Source organism: Cimex lectularius, unplaced genomic scaffold (assembly GCF_000648675.2).
Source record: "Cimex lectularius strain Harlan isolate CLEC.00 unplaced genomic scaffold, Clec_2.1 scaffold10, whole genome shotgun sequence".
NCBI lineage: Eukaryota > Metazoa > Arthropoda > Insecta > Hemiptera > Cimicidae > Cimex > Cimex lectularius.
The window spans coordinates 2,554,917-2,577,858 of record NW_019392665.1 but is presented as its reverse complement, the minus strand read 5'-3'; the positions used below and the strand labels follow the sequence as shown (position 1 = coordinate 2,577,858).

General features: G+C 34.4%; 1 protein-coding gene across 1 annotated transcript in view; it reads right to left on the bottom strand.

Annotated features, from left to right (window-relative positions):
* Positions 1–20,346, bottom strand: part of LOC106667369 (serine/threonine-protein phosphatase alpha-3 isoform-like) — a 64,089-nt gene extending 43,743 nt beyond the window's left edge. The window contains exon 1 of the mRNA XM_014395276.2: positions 20,002–20,346. Within this exon, the coding sequence (XP_014250762.1) occupies positions 20,002–20,184 (183 nt within the window). The 5' untranslated portion in view covers positions 20,185–20,346. The remainder of the gene's footprint in view (positions 1–20,001) is intronic.
* Positions 20,347–22,942: the final 2,596 nt, after the last annotated feature.

Below are 22,942 nucleotides of genomic sequence, written 5' to 3'. Positions count from 1 at the left end.
CAACCGTTTTATGTCCTTAACCATCCATCACTCATGGCTCCTAGAGATGACATGAACAGAAGGTTTGAATTTAACCAAAAATTCCGAATACATCTGGGCACCAAAAAGGAATGGGAAAGAAAGGGAAATAACTCTCTCAAAAATGGCACCATCCTTTGGTACACAGATGGATCCAGAACACAGGAAGGTACGGGGGCAGGAGCGTTTGGACCTGGAACCAAATACTCAGAACCCATGGGAAAGCACACCAGTATCTTCCAAGCTGAGATTCACGCAATTGAAAGATGTATCCAATTCAATCTAAATAGAGGATACAAAAACAAGAATATAGCTATCATGTCAGATAGCCAAGCAGCCTTCAAAGCACTAAGCTCAAATACCATTAGTTCAAGGATGGTGCTGAACTGCAAAACCAAATTAAATATATTAGACTCGCAGAATAAAGTCAGCCTCTGCTGGGTCCCAGGACACATGGGAGTAGAAGGCAACGAGAAAGCGGACACCCTTGCAAGAAAAGGGACTGCCACACCGCTGATAGGACCCGAACCCTTCTGTGGCATAGGAATCCACACTATTAACGAATATCACAGACAGAAGGGCAAAAAGAAAATGAGCAAACTTTGGAATTCACTTATTGGACATAGACAATCCAAGAATCTTCTAACCAAGTTTGGCAAGAAAGAAATCACAGAATGTATCAAAGGAAGCAGGAATAGACTGCGAATCCTAACAGGACACTGTAGATTAAATGGACATCTAAAGAAAATTGGAATAATCCAAGATGGCACATGTAGATTCTGCAAGGAAGCAGAAGAGACACCAACACACTTACTAACAAACTGCGGAGCTACATTAGCCCGCAGGAGGAAGTGTTTTGGGATGTACAATGTGACCATTGAAGTGCTTGCTTCACTGATTTTAATCAAGTTTCTTGATGAAATAGGACTCACCGATGTGCTTTAGGCAGAGCACAGGGGATACAATAGCTCTCAAAGGGCGCAGTGTACCATACCCTGAAATATTACATCTACATCTACATGTCCTTAAGGGAATCCAGAAAGAAACAAAATTAATTTTCTGTCATAAAATACGTATCTAAATATTCCTTACAAAAGAAAGGATTCATAAATTTATGAAGGTTTTTCTTTTATTTATTATGTAAGTTATTTCAGTTAATTTATGATTGTATTAAATCCACACTTAACCAATTAAAATATTAACGATTTTTCGTATTACACATAAAATTTATAATTTTTCTCAAATCACATAACATAAATTAACCTTAGTAATTTATTAGCTCATCCTTTTGTATATATTTTTTGTACGTACGTTTATTCAATGCTAACTCACCTTCATAAATTATTCATGCAAATTTCGTATATCATAGCGTTATATCATAAATCGGTCATATTGTTTGTAAATAAAAGTACAAATATCAACATACAAGGCGTAAGAACTTTCTAATGTAAATATTCATGATAATACAGACCAAACAATAAATATTCATAACAATTTTTATAGAAATCTTATTAATTTGTCAATAAAACTATTCTGAATACTAAATTCACTAGTTTCGTGGTCCGCTTGACCAATTAATATTCTACAATTAATTAAGGTTTTCAGTTGAGATAAAAAAGTCAATGGCATGAGCGGGATCCCTTACCTTAATTAATTGTAAGATATTCTGAATATATTTATCTTGCGAAATTAACATAAGAATAAAGCAGATAATCTGTCCAATTGATGAAAGCTAATAAATAGAAACGAATTAAAAAATTAGCCTGAAAATATAAAATTTAACCGTTATATTTTGATAAACCGATTGTTTGCTATTTATCTATCATCCTGGTCCGCCATTGCCCGCTGATTTTTGCCAATTCAGACGCGTTTCGGCATTTCGCCATCTTCAGTGTTTGCGTGATATTTATGGAGTGAAATTTTAATTTATGAGGTCGAGGAGGGTCGGAGGTCAGGGATATGTAGTATTAGCTCTTCGTACTAGTATTGTATGTCGATGTGAGGTTTGTATTATGTAAGTTGTGCGCAATCTTTGTCTCAATTTTCTGTAGTGTCTGTCGTACGCTACTGGAATTGTTGGATATAGATTTGTTGTGTAAAATGATATTAGATTAGTGGTATTTTTAATTTGTACAACTTAGATTATATTTTCTTTGAAACTGATGATAATTGATAATTACATAGGGTGTACGGCTACTCGTGTTACACTTTCCCGGTAGATTCTAGATTCAAAAAAGAACCAAAAAGTTCTAATTAACGTCTGAATCTCAACAATTTCTGAGTTATTTCACTTTTTCTGATTTTTGAAGATTTATCGAACCTGCTTCAAATAAACAATGATAACTTCAAAAATGAAAGGTTTTGGACAAATCCGTTGATACCACGAAAAACTACGTTACATTTCCAAAACGATGTGATCAATACTAACCTTGTTAACGTTGGTGAAATAAGCGTTTTAGTAGGCAGAACTTTGGAAAATATTTTTTTTTCAAAGTTGAAAAACATACTATGGTGATTCTATACCACTATTTCCAAACCTAGAGACCAGCAGATTTAAGAGAAAGTACTCCATTTAATATCCTTTTTAGTGGTGTAATTGCTTTTTTAAATTACTTTTATTTAAAGATGAAGAAATTGATCAAGGAAAGAAAAAAACCATGGTTGAAGGATTGGTTATGTGGTAAAAAAAAAAATCCTTAAGAAAATGTTGAATTAAATTATTCACTTTTTTTAAATTTGGTTTCGAAACCGAAATAGTGCAAGTGTTTACTGATTTACCAACACAACTGCATAAACTGACTGAATAAAAGAGTTTTAAGATGCAAAACGTTTAATAAATTCATTCAAAATTTCCTTAAGTTGTTTTTTAAATCTTTCCACCTTACCAATCCTTCAACCACGGTTTTTTCTTTTCCTTGATCAATTTCTTCATTAAAAAAAAAGTAATTTAAAAAAGCAATTACACCACTAAAAAGGATATTAAATGGAGTACGTTCTCTGAAATCTTCTGGTCTCTAGGTTTGGAAATAGTACTTTAAAATCACCATAGTATCTTTTTCAACTTTGAAAAAAAAAATATTTTCCAAAATTCTGGCTACTAAAACGCTTATTTCACCAACGTTAACAAGTTTAGTATTGATCATATCTTATTGCAAAGTTAACGTAGTTTTCAATGGTATGAACAGATTTGTCCACAACCTTTCAGTTTTGGAGTTATCATTGTTTATTTGCAGCAAGGTCGTGAAATCTTAAAAAACAGAAAACGTGAATTAATTCCGAAACTGTTGAAAATTCGGACCATTGTTAATTAGGACTTTTTGGTTCCATTTTTGATTTAGAATCGTCTGGCTTTGTACAAAGTTTCTGAGTTATTCCACTTTTTCTGATTTTTTAAGATTTCACGACCTTGTCTCAAATAATCAATGATAACTCCAAAAGGTTTTGTACAAATCCTTTGTTACCATTGAAAACTACGTTAAATTTCCAATAAGATGTGATCAATACGAAAATTGTAAACGTCCATGAAATAAGCGTTTTAGTAGCGAGACTTCAAAAAAAAACAAAAAAAAAACAATTTTTTTGTAAACGTTGAAAAAATTACTATGGTAATTTTAAACTACTATTTCCAAACCTAGATATGAGTAAATTTCAGCAAACGTACTCCATTTAATATCCTTTTCAGTGGTGAAATTGCTTTTTAATTACTTTTTCCAAAGATGAAGAAATTGATGAAGGAAAAGAAAAACCGTGGTTGAAGGATTGGTAAGGTGGAAAATTTTAAAAAAATTTTGAATTAAATTATTTACTTTTTTAAAATTTGATTACAAAACCGAATAGGGTGGAAGGATAAATAATAATAAAAAATAAAAACTTAAGGAAATTTTGAATGAATTTATTAAACGTTCTGAATCTTAAAACTCTTTTATTCCGTCGAATAAAAATACAATAATTCTTTAATCAAAGTTGCAGACGTGTTGGTAAATAAGTAAGCACTTGCACTATTTTGGTTTCGAACCCAAATCAAAAAAGTTTAATAAATTCTTTCAAAAATTTATTATTTTCCACCTAACCAATCCGTCAGCCACGATTTTTTCCTTTCCCCCATCAATTTCGTCATCTTTGAAAAAAGTAATTAAAAAATAAATTACACCACTAAAAAGGATGTTAAATGGATTACGTTTTCTGAAATTTGCTGGTCTGTAGGTTTGGAAAGTTTAGAATCACCATAGTAAGTTTTTCAAAATCGAAAAAAAATTATTTTTCAAATTTTTCGCTACTAAAATGCTTATTTTATGAACGTTTAAAAGTTTAGTATTGAACACACATTTTATAGCAAATTTAACGTAGTTTTCAATGATATCAACGGATTTGTCTAAAATATCTTAGTTTTGGAGTTATCATAGTTTATTTGAAAAAGGTCATGAAATCTTAAAAAATCATAAAAAGTAGATTAACTCCGAAACTGAAGACATTCGGACCATAGTTAATTAGAACTTTTTATTTCCATTTTGAATGTAGAATCTACTGGTAAAATTTGTAACACGAGTAGCCGAACACCCTGTATTTTTCACTTAAACGCCAATAATAACAATAAAAATTAAACTTGACATGATAATACAGTATCGATTGTGATGCCTGGTGGTGTATAAAAAAAACTGCAAGGCATGCTATGTTAAATAATTCATGAGAATTTTCGGTATAATGACCCTAAAGCCAATATGAAAATGTACAGATTTGACAACACAAATTATTCAAATTACAACCGTGAATAGTAGCTTTTACTCTGTCGAATTTTCTATTCTGTGTCCAGTTTATTCTGTATCTAATTAAATTTTTATACGTGTTTATATCTCCGCATTTATTCAGCCGTGCACAGTGGGCTAAGAATAGTAAATACCTTGGAATTGTATTTTATTTAATGGCTTAATTTTAGTTATCATATTGAAAAAAAAAAAAAAATGATCAAAAGCATGGGTCATTTTACGGAGCCTTTATCTGGTATGTATCAAGCGTTGTTATTCTGCAAAGCATTTTTAAATGGACTAAGTCCAAAGTTCTCCTGAAGTTGAACCATTTGAGACAAATCAAGCCAATTTCTTCAACAAATTCTTCTTTCACAAAAGATTAGATAAGGTCACCTTAAAAAAGTATAAGAACCGGGATAAAAAAAAAATGCTCCAAAATATTATGTTCTCTTAATTTAGGTTTTTAGTTGAGATGAAAAAAAGCTAATGGCACGAGAGGGATTCGAACCCACGACCTTCGGCTAGATACGCCGCTGCTCTCCCACCTGAGCTATCGTGACCTCGATCCAATCGGTTTGGATTCTCGACGACGATTACACGACATTTGAAAAATGGCAAAAGGAGGGAAAACTCATAAGGTGGGGTTGAGATGGGGGTTGATGTCCGAGTGGATCGAGGTCACGACAGCTCAGGTGGTAGAGCAGCGGCGTATCTAACCGAAGGTCGTGGGTTCGAATCCCTCCCGTGCCATTAGCTTTTTTTCATCTCAATTAAAAACCTAAATTAATTGTCATGTATTAATTGGTCAAGCGGACCACGAAAGTAGTGAATTAATGAGTTATGTTCTCTTTATTGTTGAAAAATTCCAGGATCTCCGTGGTTGAAATTTTTTATTCAATTTAGTAAATTACATGGACGTTTCGGGCTCCTGGCCCATCATCAGCAGGTAAACATAGAGAAATCTCATGGTACAATTCACAATCTGAAGGCACACCCATCAGTAATTTCCAATTAGTTAAATAAAAGTATTTATACCTGGACAATGATAAATATATATTATTTTTCCACCCCCTATATTTGTTGGGGGGGGATGTCGTCAAAATTGTTTTAAAAACTGTAATAGAAACATATATTTTTTATTTTAGTCAAGTTGGTATACCACATGGTAATGATATATTTTTTTTTACGAGGGTTCGCAACAGCAGAGGTCATATCAACCCTCGGGGTGCCGGTGGTTTTGAAAAAAAGCCCATTTGTAAGTATGTCAGGTTCGAATGTAGGGCCGCTGGATTCGAACCCGGGACCTTTACCTTACGAGCGCCGTGTCAACGCCTAAACCGTTGCGGCCACCGACGCCCCCTGGTAATGATATTCTTTATATATATATATATATATATATATATATATATATATACCTTCAATACATGTACATATATGTATATATAAAATTACTGATGGGTGTGCCTTCAAATTGTGAATTTTACCATGATTAGTCTGATGATGGGCCAGGAACCCGAAACATCCATTTACTAAATTGAATAAAAGTTTTCTACCACGGAGATCTTGGAATTTTTCAACCTATCAATAGAGAAGATATGAACCGTGGAGTTGGTAATACATAAAATAAAATGTTATGTCCACATAGTTGATTTGAGCAAGTAGAAAGGGAAAATAGAAATATTAAAAAACGGAAACTTTCAACTTCTCAAAATATTTTTGCGAAACCAGGGCCTATTCTCAAGAAATGGTTTATACAGATATTTTGGAATGTAGAATCATGAAAAATTTGGTCCGACCAATTTGATCGTCCCCTCGTGAGTTGTTATTAACAACCTTTCTAGATGATATAATACCTTTATGTTATTATTTTTTTGTAATGCCTGGGGTTTTTATATATTTTTCCCCTAAACTATTTATGTTTAATTTATATTTTAAAATAAAATGCTCTTCATAAAATGTTTAATACAGACGACGTGAAAAATTGCAATAATGCCCTGGAACTGAATACAACTATGTAAATAAATACTGCAAATCAAAAATTACATGAAATAAAAATTCATGCATAAAAACAATTCCACTGTGGTTAAAATTAGAGTAAAAAATTTAAATAATATAATTGACAGAGAAATTATATTTGTATTTCTACATTGAGTAAATTATATTCCACATGGGCGATAAATCTGAAAAGGATAAGAGTATAAAACGATTTAGGGAAACTGTCCTGGCTTGGGTCCAAATCGGAAAAAAAAGTAAAAAGGATCGAAAGGAAGTCGGCGAGACAAAATTGAGGTAGAAGGAGGAAATGGAACGGACAAAATTGCACAAATCCAATACATACTGATCAGATTTCAAAAATAAATTGTTTTGTCTATTACTTTTGAGGTTAAAGAACGGCAAATATTTGTTGCGACTCGGTTTTGAAACACAAAAAAAGGGGAAAAGTTATCTTCGACCGGTATCGACGAGAGATTGTAAAATTTCATCGGTTTAAATGTGTAAAGGCAAATTTGAGTGGTACCGATTTTTTAAAAAAAAGCACCGAAACGCCTTGGATCGGTGAATATAAATCACTTCTTCCGAATGGGCTTTTCTGGCTCTTTCTCGGTCTCATTTGAGAAGTTGAAAAACAGGCAGGAAACGCGTCTGTTTTTTTCTTCTTCCTTATCTTTTTTTTCCTTTTTTTTGCTGCTAACAGTGAAAGTAACTCCAGGGCGATAAATCGGTCAGACCTGCATCGCTAAGAACTATTGGAAAGCAGTTCCTCCTAAGCCGGACCCGGTTCGCCCGATTGCAAAACCGGACTCGATTCCGACGTGGGTGATGGAAAAAATGCGAAAAAAAGACTTTTCCAAAATTTAAAAATAATATATTTTCCATACAGACCATCTGATTAAAATATCGACATAATAAAAAAACCCTATAATAAAATTAGCCATTACATAAAAGATATTTGCATAAAATTTAAATAATATCGATCGGCCTTTCGGCAAAGCATAACGACCTTTACCCTTAGTTTTTGGTCAAGGTTTTGGTCACCTACGACAGTCTCTTCCCCCACGGGACCTCGATCATCACCTGTGATCATCTTTTTATTTAATGAATTTCGAAGGACGGCCACATTTTCATCCGGCAGCGAAGATCCTTACATCAGAGCTTTTTATCTGATTTTTTTTCCTCCGGCTATCTCCAGTTGTGCAGAAATCCTTAAAAATTTTGAAGTACAAAATCTCAAACGAAGCATTTTAACACGTATAAACTTATCGGATCTATCAACTTCTGCCTGAGGCTATTGGGCAAAAGGAGCCAATCGATTAACATCATAAATGAAAATTTATGCTTTTTTTAAATATCAGACAACACTTTGCCATGAAAATTCAATCGAAAAATTATTTCTTTCCGTCAATCAATTGCAACCGGGCAATTCAGAAATTAAAAACAAAAAACCTTCTCTATAACTCTATCTTATAATTTATTCCCCTAGAGTTCGTGGTCCGATTGAAAATAACTTTTTCATTTAATTAAACTTGATGTATAAGGTATTTGCTGAGATAAAAAAGTCATTGTCACGAGCGGGATTCGAACCCACGACCTTCGGCCCAGTGTCCGAGTGGATCGGAATCACGATAGCTCAAGTGGTAGAGCAACGGCGTATTGAGCCGAAGGTCGTGGGTTCGAATCCCGCTCGTGCCATTAACTTTTTTATCTCAACCAAAACCTTACATAAAGCTTATAATTTATATTGTGTTCAGTCAATAAATAAGTCTCAAAAAATCAGTAAAATCAGCGCGAACATATGGACCCAACAAAGATCAAAAGCATACAGATAAAATAAAAAGATTAGGCCCCTTTCCGGCCAGATTGTCTATATCCTGGAACAAACTTAAATAACAAAGGTTATTGAAACAAAATATATTTACTTATTTGCGTGCTATTTATCTATATGGTGCTGAAGTCTTGATTTTAAAGATTAAGACAAATGTCTAATAAAATAAATCTGACCTGGTAAAAACACGCAATCCTATTTTAAAACCTAAATTTGTTTTTATTGCATTCTGGCGTGTAATTAATTAATAATAAAATCAGAATTGAGCGTAATAATTGAATAAATGTTCAAGGTAAGAATGGTCTGAAGAAGCTAAACAGCGAGAACGTACAAACCCAAAATCTGGCCATAAAACGCAACTAAACCATATTTTTACCGTCTAAGAACAAAGCCCGCGCAGGTGCCTCTTATGCAGAGAAAGGTTGCTCGATGTGTCCCGCATAACAAAAGCTTGTCAAGTCTTGGCTCCTTATAGAGAGCGTGTATGCCGCCGGATTTGAGAATGCTTCTCGGAAGAGTAGTGAGGTGGTTTCTCTGTTCCGCTTTTTGGAGAACACGGGGTTAATTGTATGTAGATCTGTTATAAATGTTTTTGTTTAAGTGGGTGTATTTATTAGCGTGAGTTGTGAGGGGCTGATGGTGAAATATAGCGTCACAAGCTTCAGCAGTGTGTGTTTAGGGTCGATTGAATATTTTTACAATCACCCCATCGACCCAATTTAGATTAGATTACTAATATTGCGCGTCGGTCGATGGAGGAATATCGAGACCTCCACCATCTAACCAAAATGACTGCAATGTACATAGGTGTGAATGTATTTATTTGCGCGAATGTATTATACAAGTTAGTGTCAATCTATACATTTTGCATGCGTTGGGTGATATGACCCAGGTGTCGGAAGCCCGTTGGTTGGGATCCACGGGCATCTGGCTCACGGGGATATTAGCGACCCAGCCCCATAACGGGGTAGGTGAACTCCCCTGATGTAATAGACCCCCTAGTGTCAGCGCATCGGGGAGTGACAACCCTTCGTTGTGAAAGTCCGGTCAACAAACTATTAAGTAAGTAAAAGCATCGGAACCTTACAGACTCGACAATGGCATATAACAAAAAACTTTATATAGTTTTTGCCTGTTATTAGTTAATCTTGTCCAAAGTTTAAAATAAAAACTGATTTACAAAATGTCCAAGGTAAGAACAATCCAAAGACAGTAAAACAGCGAGAACAGTTTACGGACCCAAAATGTTGATGAATTTGAAAACAATTTAGTTTTTTATTGCTTGGAACTATGTTTAATGGTCAAGCCTTGTAATTAAAATTTTACAACGAAATTCAGTTAAAGTAAAGAGAAATCAATGTATGTCACTTTTCACTATTGTGTTCAGCCCTGAGCATAAATTAGAAGGGGATGTAAAATCGCGAGAACGCTCGCATCCGAAAAAGTTCGGACCCTGTAAACGCGTCATGTTCGAAAATAATTTTCCACGGAGATGGATAAAAAACTTCGATGATGCCTTATCATTTGAAAAGGGCCATAAACGCCAAGGACTTCCGTTAGGCCCGGTTTCCATCGCGTTTCGAAATTAAAGAGGAAGCCGGGTGCATATTATAAAACTAGGAGCTTTCTCCGGGCGGATCGGAGCAAAAATACTTTCAAATGTCCTTTCAGAGGAATAGTGCTTGTTTTTTGTTTTTTTAAATTATATAACATGTTTTTTATTAAATCATTTGGCTTCCCAACCCTAACTTAATACACAAATTGAAAGTATATTAAGTGAGTTTTAAAAGTTAGCTCTGTGTGCGTGTTTTCCTCATTTCAATTTCTAATAATACGGTTCCTCTGAAAAAGTTTATTATCTTTATAAAACCATAGTATATCTTCTGACATTGAAGCATTATCATTATAGATTAATTATTCAGAAATCGTCAGATGCGGTCTGGTGTGATGTAGGTTTCAGAAAAATATTTTCTTTATCGTGCCAACGTTTCGGTCTTTATTGAGATCATCTTCAGGGCTCAAAGTGTTTGTCTTCTGTGTAATTGTGCCATTCTTGCGTGTTGTGTTGAGAGTGCCAGTCCGCAGAAGACAAACACTTTGAACCCTGAAGATGATCTCAATAAAGATCGAAACGTTGGCACGATAAAGAAAACGTTTTTCTGAAACTTACATCACACCAGACCACATCTCACGATTTCTGAATAATTATCGATTAATGGTCACTAATCACCACACATTATAGATTAACGAACAAACTTCGCCTAATCTACCAATTAATATTGGCCAGTAATAAGCAACCCTTTTTGTAAATTAATAGAAAAAAAAACTATTTAATCCTCACACAAAATGCCAATTTTGTAGGATTTACTTTCCCACAAGCATTTTTATTATAAATTGCATTGAAATTTATTAGAAATTATTATGTTTTTTACTGAAGGAAAATTTAATTAAAGAAGTTTGAAAAAGAAATTTACAGAATTTTGTTAATTGAACACAATACTTTTTTTTAAAACAATTAATACTCTGTATAATGTCCTCTGATAACTAAAACCTATGTGCACCTGTTAGGCATACTTTTAATAAGGTCATTTCACTCCATAGATGTTGCAACGTTGCACTCAGTTGTTGCAGGTCAACTGGCTGCGGATGGTGATCGAAAAGCGTTCTCTGCAACGTATCCCACATGTGCTCAATGGGATTGAGTTCTGGTGACAATGGGGGAAGGGGCAGATGGGAAATTCCAAGGTTTTCTAGCCAATGATGGACAACTCTGCTTCTAAGAGGTATGGCATTGACATCCAGTAATCCAACGAGATACCTGGTTTGAGGGAATTCCTCGTTAATATCTTGGGCATGACGGACTGCGGTGAGGTTGCCTACAACAAAATGAAGTCCAGTTCGTCCTCCAGGTAAATCCCAGAGCAGAATTACACTGCACACAGCAGACTGCATTGAAGAGAGTACGAACTGGGGCATTGTACGCATCTCGTTTCGGTAGACTCTTCGGTGCCCATATCCCTATATTGGCAGAAAGGTGACTCATCAGTGAACATAACAGCATTCCAATTGGTGTTGTTTGGCAGATGTGAAATTCGAAGGTTTTCTAAACAACAATGAACAACAATACCTATATGAGGTCTGGCATTGTCATCCAGAAATCCAACCAGATCCCTGGATTAAGGAATGTGTTCCTCGATGATTTCTTGGACATAACGGACTGCAGAGAGGTTGCCTTCAATAATATGGAATCCAGTCCGTCCTCCAGGGTAAATCCCAGCGCAGACATTACACCGCCTACTCCAAACTGCATTGGGGTATTGTACGCATTTTCGGTAGAACCATCGGCACCGTTACCGCTATATAGGCAGAAATGTAGCTCATCAGGAACATAACGGCATTCCAATTGGTGTTGTTTGGCAGATGTGAAATTACCAGGTTTGCTAAACATTGATGAACAACTCTGCCTCTATGAAATCTGGCATTGTCACTCAGAAATCGAAAATCCTTGCCAATGAGATCCCTGGTTTAAGGGATGTATTACTCGATGATTTCTTTGACATAACGGTCTGCGGTGAGCTTGCCTTCAACAAATCCAGTTTGTCCTCCAGTGTAAATCCCAGCAAAAACATTGTTGGGCATTGTGCGCATCCCCTGTTCTCGGTAGACTCTTCGGCACCTCGTATCACTATACAGACACAAACGCGACTCATCAGTAAACATAACAGCATTCCAATTGGTGTTCTCTTCTTGGCGCTCGCTTCACCATATTCTTCTGAGATGCTGATGGCGGGCTTTCTCTGCAGGTCTTGAAGGGGCATACTATTTACTTCATTTAGGATCTGCTGGGCACTGTGGAAAGGATTCTGGCAGCAATGACAATATTTCTGTCCTCCTGATGTGATGCGCTGAGATCCACGACCAGACCTCAGACTTGTACTTCCAAAGCCCTGGAGACCACACTCTTGAGAAACGCCAACTGCCTCTGGGGTACCTACGTGGAGACGACCTCGATGACTCATTGTCACAATTATATTGCGAACTTCTGGCACAAGATGATGTCTTCCCATGTTTAAAGAGAATACAACTGGACTAAAATCGAGAAAATACGAGAAAAGGTGTTTGTTTAGAAAATGAGTATTCCTTATGTTTACTACTCTTAAGTAAATCCGTAATTTAAAATGATGATTAACATTTGTTTGTTTTGGTATGTATTTTCATTACATTTTATCCAATTAACAAGAATATATCGTTTAATTTAATTAAAATTAATAAAATAATAATAAATTACTAATATCATTATTCATTTTTGGGCAGTTTATGTACGATTTGTTAGACATACAGACTTCTGAACAACTGAACCGAATCTTTAAACACTGTACTGAAGCTCTTAACTTTCTGACAATATATAGTCATAAAATAACTTTGCTATTGAAAAATCAATGAATCTTTAGGTATCTATAATTAAATTATAGATTGCCAACCCGCAATCTTAGTTGTAAATATAACATTAACAATTAATTAAGGTTTTTAGTTCAGATGAAAAAAAGTCAATGGCACGAGAGGGTTCGAACCCACGACCTTCGGCTTGATACCACCTGAGCTATCGTGACCTCGATCCACTCGGACATCAACTCCCCATCTCAACCCCACCTTATGAGTTTTCCCTCCTTTTGCCATTTTTCAAATGTCGTGTAATCGGTTTGGATTCTCGACGACAATTGAAATGGCGACGGAGAGCTTTAGTCAAGCCGAAGGTCGTGGGTTCGAATCCCTCTCGTGCCATTGACTTTTTTTCATCTCAACTAAAAACCTTAATTAATTGTAATGTATTAATTAGTCAAGCGGACCACGAAATTAGTGAATTTAATGATTAAAACGAAGTACAGTTCACTAAAGCTGTCCGTCGCCATTTCAATTGTCGTCGAGAATCCAAACCGATTACACGACATTTGAAAAATGGCAAAAGGAGAGAAAACTCATAAGGTGGGGTTGAGATGGGGAGTTGATGTCCGAGTGGATAGAGGTCAGGATAGCTCAGGTGGTAGAGCAGCGGCGTATCAAGCCGAAGGTCGTGAGTTCGAATCCCTCTCGTGCCATTGACTTTTTTTCAACTCAACTAAAAACCTTAATTAATTGTGCATTAACATACAATTATGCGATTATTCATTACTTCAGTTCGTTCCACTAAATTTATACGAATAATTATTACTACTACCATAGTTCCCCACTGAAGATGGCTCAAAGCAGAAACGCGTTTGAATAACTCAAAGACCCGGGAGTGAAGAGACCCAAGAAGTGACCCTGTATCCATTGGATTTCGTGGCCTCATTGACCAAATAACTTATTTCAATTAATTATTCTTTCTATGTAAGGTCTTGGTCCACATAAAAAAAGTCAGTGTCACGAGCGGGATTCGAACCCACGACCTTCGGCTCAATACGCCGCGCTCTAACCACATGAGCGATCGTGACTTCGGACACCAACTCCCTTTCGAATTTTCCCTCCTTTTAGCCATTTTTCATCCGAAGGCCGTAGGTTCGAATCCCGCTAGTGACACTGACTTTTTTATCTCAACCAAGGCCTTACATTGAAAGAATAATTATTGTTAATATTGTAATTTATTATAAAACTACTATTTTCACAATACAGAACTATCTATTGTAATTAAGTACTTGTACGATTAAATATTTAATAAAGAAATATATCAAAAAAATACATTCCTTGTTATTCTTATGGTAAAAAGTGGAGAGATCATATTTTAAAAAATTCTGATGCACCTGTGTCAATTTTCTTTGAAAATTTATTTTAAGTCCTTTTATTTCGATTTTGGTTTTTTGGTTTTTAAAGCAATACTGTTTTTATATTTTCGAGTCCCTCTTGACAAGGTCGGCTCGTTACATTTTTAATCTGGACCTTGGAGGTGGCCCAAAAGCCGGACAATATTCCAAAAGAGATAATCTTCCGCTTTACAACCTCTCTCTCTTTCTCTTTTATTTTTGAATATTTTTATCGCAGAATTGGTAGCTGGGTAAACAGAATTAATTTTATTTTAAACGCTAACGTCAGTAGATTACGAACCCTTTCATTATCAGTGTTTACTTTATGTTTTATAACTTTAATCGAAGTTAATTTTTTTTATGGTATTCATATGAATTAGTATATATTGAAATGTAGAGACAAATTAAACAGCATCAGATGTATAATTTTTTCATGGCGGTTCTTTTAATTTTTACCTATTCCAAGAGGAATAGACAATGTGCTTGAAGTAAAAAAAAATTCGAAATAAAATTAAAATTGGCTCCAGAATTATAACATTTTTAAATTTATAAAACGGTATCGAGTTACGACGGCGTCAAAGCTGATATAACATGACCGAAGGAAAAAAGGGAAAAAGTTTCCAAGCCGAACTTTGCTTATCAATCACGCCAAGTAAAAGCAGTCGACAATGAGGTGGAAAAAGCGCATCTCTACTTAAGTCCAAGGCTGAAAGATGAAACTGGAACAGAACCGTTTGAAAATGACTCTCTCGAATGTGAAATTTTTGTAATGTAAACATGTCGGATATAATCCAAATTGAAAGATTATCCTTCGGTGTAATCGTATCGTTCGTAAAGATTATTCGTTTTTACATAACACGCCCGACAAGAATGGCGAATTAAAATAAAACTAAAAACCTTTTCGGTCTGTTTTCTTGGTTGTATATTGTTTATACTTGGGTCTATCTTTAGCCTTACATTTCAAAATAAAACGTCTGAGTAAAGAGATCTGATCGGAGCAAAAACCGCGAGAACGCCCGGACCAAATTAATAACGAAAAATTAATACAGCAAAATAACATTAAAATTTCTATCTGTCAATTTATTTATCTATATTTTACAGCCTACACAACTTACAATATTATACAACAATAGGCGTTTGATCATGAAAAACCCCAGCGAGATCGCACGGACCCACCCAACACGTTAAAATGTTTGTTCAAGTCAACATTGTTTTATTTAAAAAAAAAAAAAAAAGAGAGAGAGAGAACAAACAGGCCAAAAATATTATTCTAAATTTAAACAGATTGTTTTTATAGATCTATATTTTTACAACTTTTTATTATTTATAGCCCTTCATAAAAGTGAGTAAACTATTTTTAACCTACCATCTACTGCTTCATTGTAAATATATAGTGATCTTTCAGTAAACTGAACTAATCATTGCTGATGATTCTCTCACTTCCTCACTTTCATCCCGCCTCTCACTCTCTCTCACTCTCTCTCTCTCTTTTTCTCTCTAACTTACTCCTTCCTTTATCTTTCTTTATCTCTCTATTTTTTCTATCTTTCTCTCCCTCTCTCTCCCTCAAGCTCTCTCTCTGTGTTTCTGTTTCTCCACACAAACTCTGTCTCTCTCTCTCTTTTTCTCTCTAACTTACTCCTTCTCCCTTTATCTTTCTATATTTCTGTATTTTTTCTTTCTTTCTTTCCCTCTCACCCTCTCTCCCTCACGCTCTCTCTCTCTCTCTCTCTCTCTCTCTCTCTCTCTCTCTCTTTCTTACTTTCTTTCTCTCTCATCTCCCCATATAATATTTCATTTTGTCTCTCATTCTCTCCCCCTCTCTCTCTCATTCTCTCTCCCCTTTCTCTCTTTTTCTCTCTCTGTCTCTCTCTCCCCCTCTCTCACTCGCGCTCTCTCTGTCTGTCTCTCTTTCTCTCTTTCTCATTCTCTCTCCCCCTCTCTCTCTTTCTCTCTCTCCCCCTCTCTCACTCGCTCTCTCTCTGTCTGTCTCTCTTTCTCTCTCTCTCTCTCGTTCTCTCTCCCCTCTCTCTCTCCCCCTCTCTCACTCGCTCTCTCTCTGTCTGTCTCTCTTTCTCTCTCTCTCTCTCTCGTTCTCTCTCCCCTCTCTCTCTCCCCCTCTCTCACTCGCTCTCTCTCTGTCTGTCTCTCTTTCTCTCTATCATTCTCTCTCCCCCTCTCTCCCCCTCTCTTTCATTCTCTCTCCCCTTCTCTCTCTCTCTCATTCTCTCTCCCCCTCTCTCTCTCTTTCTCTCTCTCCCCCCCTCTCTCACTCGCTCTCTCTCTGTCTGTCTCTCTTTCTCTCTCTCTCTCATTCTCCCCCCCTCTCTCTCTCTCTCTCTTTCTTACTTTCTTTCTCTCTCATCTCCCCATGTAATATTTCATTTATTTTCGACTTCTTGAATTTTTGTCCAGTCAGGATTACTGTAAAGTCCAGAGGCCAAAGTTTGGATTAAGAAGAGAGCACCGTTTAGACATTCCAGGTTTTTCAGTATTTTATTCGTTTTTTCTGTTTCTCTTTTAATATAACATTGTTTTTTTATAACTTTTATTATACATTTCTTTAAATTTTATTCTTTATTATACACATGCCAAGCTTTTGAGTATATATTCGGCCTTCCTTTCCATTTATTTATCAGGAGAAAAAAATCCTATAAAATCTAAAAGGAAGTGATCGCCAAGAAAAAGATGCTATTTAAATACAAAATAGTGAGTACATCCGGACCAACCAATAACAAACACACGAGACAATACAACAATTTTTTTTTATTTTTTATTAAATTTATGATTATGATATAGAGAAACCATTTTTAAAAATTTCACCCATTTTATTTGTTTGTAAGGTGGTTAAATTTTAAATTAAAGTACGGACAAACGTGCAGAAGCAATGAGAACATAAAACTAGCCATTTCTCTATTTATTTCCTTTTAATCTGGTAAAAATTCCTCATCATTACAATAAACAAAGATGATGCTCAAGAAAATATCCGTCCGAACCAGTCAATGACCGTTATATTAACAAAAATACGGGATGAAACAAAAACCGGTTTTTGTTCATTTCTTCCTTTATCTATATCGCTTTTAAACAGTAAACAAACAAACATAACCAGATCAACATAGCAAGAATGGACCAAGCAATTTTATATATAAAAATAAAAGCTAAACTGTCTCTTTTTTCTTGGATTGTCGGTCTTGTCATGTAAAAGTACCTTTGCGGATCCAAAATTTGAAACACTTCTTAACTAAAAAACAAAACAAAAAACATTCCTTTTTTTATTACAGATTATTGCCTTTCTGGTTTTCATGTAGTTTTCTGTTTGAAAAAGAATTGCTATGCCATAACAGCAAAAATTTGCTGACCCAACAAACAACCCAAGTTTAAATTTAAAAAGCCTACAAAATAGAACTGTTATCAACAGTTTCTTCCATTATAAATGTATTTTTGGACAAAGACAACCTAAAATGGAAATAGGAATGGTAAAAAAAAAAACTTTAGCATTAAACAAGCTTCCGAAATTGAAAGTTTAAGCTAATTAAAATAAAATAACCTATAATAAATAAGCTTAAGCTTTCTAGATATTATGAATATCTTTCTGGTTTTCAAAGAGCATAAAAATTAAAAAGAAATTGTCTAAAAAAAGAACCTGCAGGCCCAACAAACACCCAAAATTTAAAACAAAACCTAAAAAAATAGAAAGACCTCTCATCATTGGTTCTTCTATTATAATAGCTTACAGCTTTTATAATTATCAAAGACTGTCTAATTGATCATTAATCATAGATTTCCTCTATTATAAATTTATGATTATTCATTTATGATTTTCAAATAGTTCAAAATTTAAAAGAAAAAAAAATTTAAAGAAGGAACCACGAAAACCTGCGGACCCAAAAAAACACTAAGCATTTAAAATAAAACCTAATCAATAAAGAAAACCCTATTATCATAATTTTTTATGGTTAACAAACAATGCGACTATAATTTGAAAAAAAAATGATCCGACAAACGAACCGTGCAATACCAGCGAAAACGGGCGGACCCAAAAAACATGTAAAATTTAATTTCAAGCTAATGAAAATGAAAAAATCTGACGTTCCAGTTTCCTTTCCGGTTTTCAAATAGCTTAAAATATAAAAAGAAATTGTCTAAATTCTAAAGGACCGTAGGAAAAAAAGCGAAAACCTGCTGACCGAACAAATCCTAGACAGTCAAAATAAAACCTATCCAAAATAGAAAAACATGTTATCATTGGTTTCGATCATATGGTTGTAAATACTCAGCCTAAAACTGGAAAAACAGTAGTCCAAAAAAAGTACCCGCAGCACCTAACAAACAGCCGAAATTTAAATTTTAAGCTAGTCAAAATGGAAAAACTCTATATTATAGATTTCTTATAAAAAAATTTTTAAAAAAAACCTGCGGACCCAACAAACATTAGACACATAAAATAAAACGTAATCAAACGTGTTAACATTGATGTCTTCCATTATAATTATTTTTATAGTTATCAAAGACTGCGCCTTAAATTTGAAAAGCAATTATCCCATGAAACGACCGTTCAATACAAGCGAAAACGAACGGACCCAACAAACATCAGAACTTTAAATTTCAAGATAGTCAAAATAGAAAACCCCACATTTGAGGTTTCTTTCTAGTTTTCAAATAGCCTAAAATATGAAAAGAAATTGTCTAAACTTTAAAAAAAAAGAACTTTACCAAAAAAAGCGAAAAGCTGCGTACCCAACAAATACTAATCACTTAAAATAGAACCTAATCAAACCTATCATTTATGTCTTATATTATGGTTGTTTTTATGGTTATCAGCAAAAACGAGCGGACTCAACAAACATCAAAAAGTTTAATTTCAATATAATCAAAATAGAAAACCCTACATTACAGATTTTTTTATGGTTTTCAAATAGCCTAAAATATGAAAAGAAATTGTCTAAACTTTAAAAAAAGAACTCCCCCTCCCAAAAAAAAGCTGCGTACCCAACAAATACTAATCACTTAAAATAGAACCTAATCAAACCTTTCATTTATGTTTTGTATTATGATAGTTTTTATGGTTATCAGCAAAAACGAGCGGACCCAAAAAACATCGAAAATTTAAATTTCAAGTTAATGAAAACAGAAAAACTTTTATTAGAAACCGCCTTTCTGAAAGACGAAGGTTCTGGCTAAAATTTGAAAAATAACCCAAAGAAACCGTGCAATACGGACTCAAAAAACATTTGAAATTCAAAATAAATTCTCATCAGAACAAAAATTTTGTCTTTACTGTATTTCAATTTTATTGACTTTTTTATTGAGGTTAAAGCTTAAATTGTAAAACTTTTTGAGTAGATAACCACGTTTTTATTAGATCACTGGTCTGCAATTTTATAAATTGGCGAAATTAGCTCAATCAGGATTGACCAGCCTTGTTCTCGCTGGATGAACAGCGATGATACAGTTCGACGAAACCACTGTCAAAAAAATATATGATAAACTCCGAATGTCGGCTTTTTTTTGTTGAAATTTTAAAATGTTTTAAAAATCGCTCCTATTGAATAAAATTTTTATTTGATTTAAAAAATTAGCTGAAGAAGGTGTTATGGATTTTTTTTATGTATTGTTATTTTAATTTATCTCCACTCACCTGTTTGTCATGTTTCCTTTTTCCGACTTCGAGTAGATGCGCGATAGTTTTGTCGACGTCCAAAACCTGTTTCATCACCATGTTGCGGTATCTCGGCCGAGACTGAGGCCCTTTTCTGTCGCGCAGCCCGTCTGAGGACGCGGTGGGGGCTTCTTCTCCCCCCGCAAGAAACGCAGGCGCCATCACCTCGCTTTGTACATTTATTTTATTTTAATTTTCGGTAATAAAATCCCTTGGATCGGTGATGAGTCCTGTGTTTCACTTTCGTCTGTGAGAGCGGAGGTGGTGCTGAACGAAAGAGGCCGCGGTCCGCCTGTACTCGCTGCACACCTCTCTATCATTGAGTCGATCTATCAGTATCTGCCATTCGATCACATTCCCACTCTACTCTCTATTTACTCACGATATATCTTATTATATCTTTTTCACTTGCTCTTGTTTCTCCGGCGTTGTAACGTTGTCTTTTACGTCGTCATTACTAGGTTCCTCATTCTCTCTTCTTACCCATCTCTCTTTCACCTATATCCTATCTACCAATCATGAGTGATGTATCTAGCACACTTACTGATTCTACTACATGAAATGAAAAATTCTTTATTCTAGTCTTATAATCTTTATTAGTCTTAATTAACAGTTGGGTGCATCCTCAAATAAAACCAAAGTACGAAAGCAACTGACCTGTAAAATCTTCAACACGTTTGTCCTGTAAACTTCATAAATCAATTTTATTTACCGTTTACATATTAGAGGAAAATTTCGTAAAAAACCACTGGCATCTTGCGTTTCATAGTTAAAAATGAAGAATTGTTGAATGAATTGAATTTATGCGTCAAATAACATGGCAGGTTTTAAGAACAAACAAATACGGCCGACGGACCCTCCATGCCGTAATTTTAAAGTAATAAAGTATATTATTATTATTATTTAAGAGCAAATATACATAGAAAAGTTATTGTATAAATAAATATGCGAATTGAAATGAAAATGTGAAATTTAAGCTAATCAAAATAAATATACGTAAGCTAATAAATAATAAATATACGTATATTGATTTTTAAATTATGTAAACTTTATTTGTATGGGCGAATGCTCGTTAAATGTAAGAATGATCTCTCCCCCCCTCTCTCTCTCTATCTCTCTCTCTCTATCTCTCTCCCTCTCTCACTCACTCTCTCTCTCCCCCTCGCTCTCTCTCACTCTCTCTCCCCCTCTCCCACTCACTCTCTCTCTNCTCTCACACTCTCTCTCTCTGTCTGTCTCTCTTTCTCTCTCTCTCTCATTCTCTCTCCACTCTCTCACTCTCTCTCTCATTCTCTCTCCCCTCTCTCTCTTTCTCTCTCTCTCTCATTCTCCCCCCTCTCTCTCATTCTCTTCCCCCTCACTCTTTCTCTCTCCCCCTCTCTCACTCTCTTTCTCTCTCTCTCTCTCATTCTCTCTCCCCCTCTCTCTCTCTCTTTCTCTCTCTCTCTCTCTCTCTCCCTCCCTTTGTCTTGATCTCTATCTCTCTCTGTCTCTCTCCCTCTCTCTTTAAATTTAAATTTAAATAATAGGCATCAGAAAATTAAAACTGCCGAGGGACGTACGTCTGACAGTCAATTGATTAAGCAAGGAGTACCACAGGGGTCAACGTGTCAGCGCTAATTTTCTCCATTTACGTAAACAATATTGAAGACGCTTTTCGAACTCGTAAATTGTGCATGAGATGATATAAATGCTTTTGAACAATCTAAGGCACTGAATATAAATGATACCATAGCAAAAGTTAATCAAGACTTACAAAATCTAAATGAATGGAGTAGAAACCACTCGTTAGTACTAAATCCTAACAAATGTAAAGCCATATTGATGTCATAATAAATTGTTAGAAAAAGTAAATGAAAATTGCATTAGTAAAATCAAAATAGAAATAGAAAATGAATTAAAGTTTGAAGAAAAAGGAAAAATGCTTAAGTTTAATTATTAAAAAAAATTAAATTGGAATTCGCAAACATTAGCAATCAAAGGTAAAATGTATTCTATAGTTTATAAATTAAAAAAATTATTACAGTTTGTAAAATATGTCAATGTTAAAAAAAAGTTTGTGGAAACCCTGATATTTTCGTACATAAGCGACTTAAATTGCATGAAAATTTATAGATTACAAGTACGAGTAAATATGTGCACTAGGTATATTTTAAAGTTAAAATATGATGATAGCATGCATGACAAATTTGCGCAGCTAGAAATTTTAAAAATAAAAAACATGTTTGATTATAAAATGTACAATGTTTAAAATAATAAAAAAAACCCAGCATATATATGAGAACATTAAATTCACTTCTGAAATACATAATATTAAGACAAGATATAAAGATAGGCATATATATGTACTGACACAACATAGAACAAAAACATTTAGTAGTTCTTTTATAGTGAAAAGTGCCCAAACGTTCTCTAATCTCCCAAACTGCATCCAGAAATATAATAAATTTTAAAAAACAATTAAAAACTCGGTTACTTTCAAAGTATGTCAGAAAAATTGAAGAAAAAAATGTTCTTTTATTTTTATTATGTTAATTACTATTGTTAGTTTAATAACTAAGTTCATATATATTTAATTACTGTTATAAGAGATGTAAAAACTAAGGTTAATTCAATTTAAAACTATGCTTAATTTAAACCATAATACTGTCGGACATTTTAATATCTCTGTGTTAATAAGTAGTTGTAAATACCATGTGAAAGAAAGTTCACTTATTTTTTGTGCTGAAGAAATTTTGTTTTATTTTGAAAAGCAAAATTTAATTTATTTAGTTATTGTTGTTATTTTTCGTTCGCCTTCTTGTTAATATTATGTAATGTTATACAATGAATAGGTCAAAGTGTAAAACCAAGGAATATTTTTGTTTTATGTACTCTAAAAGATTGAGTAGAGCAATCGTAAAAATAAATCTGTACTTCT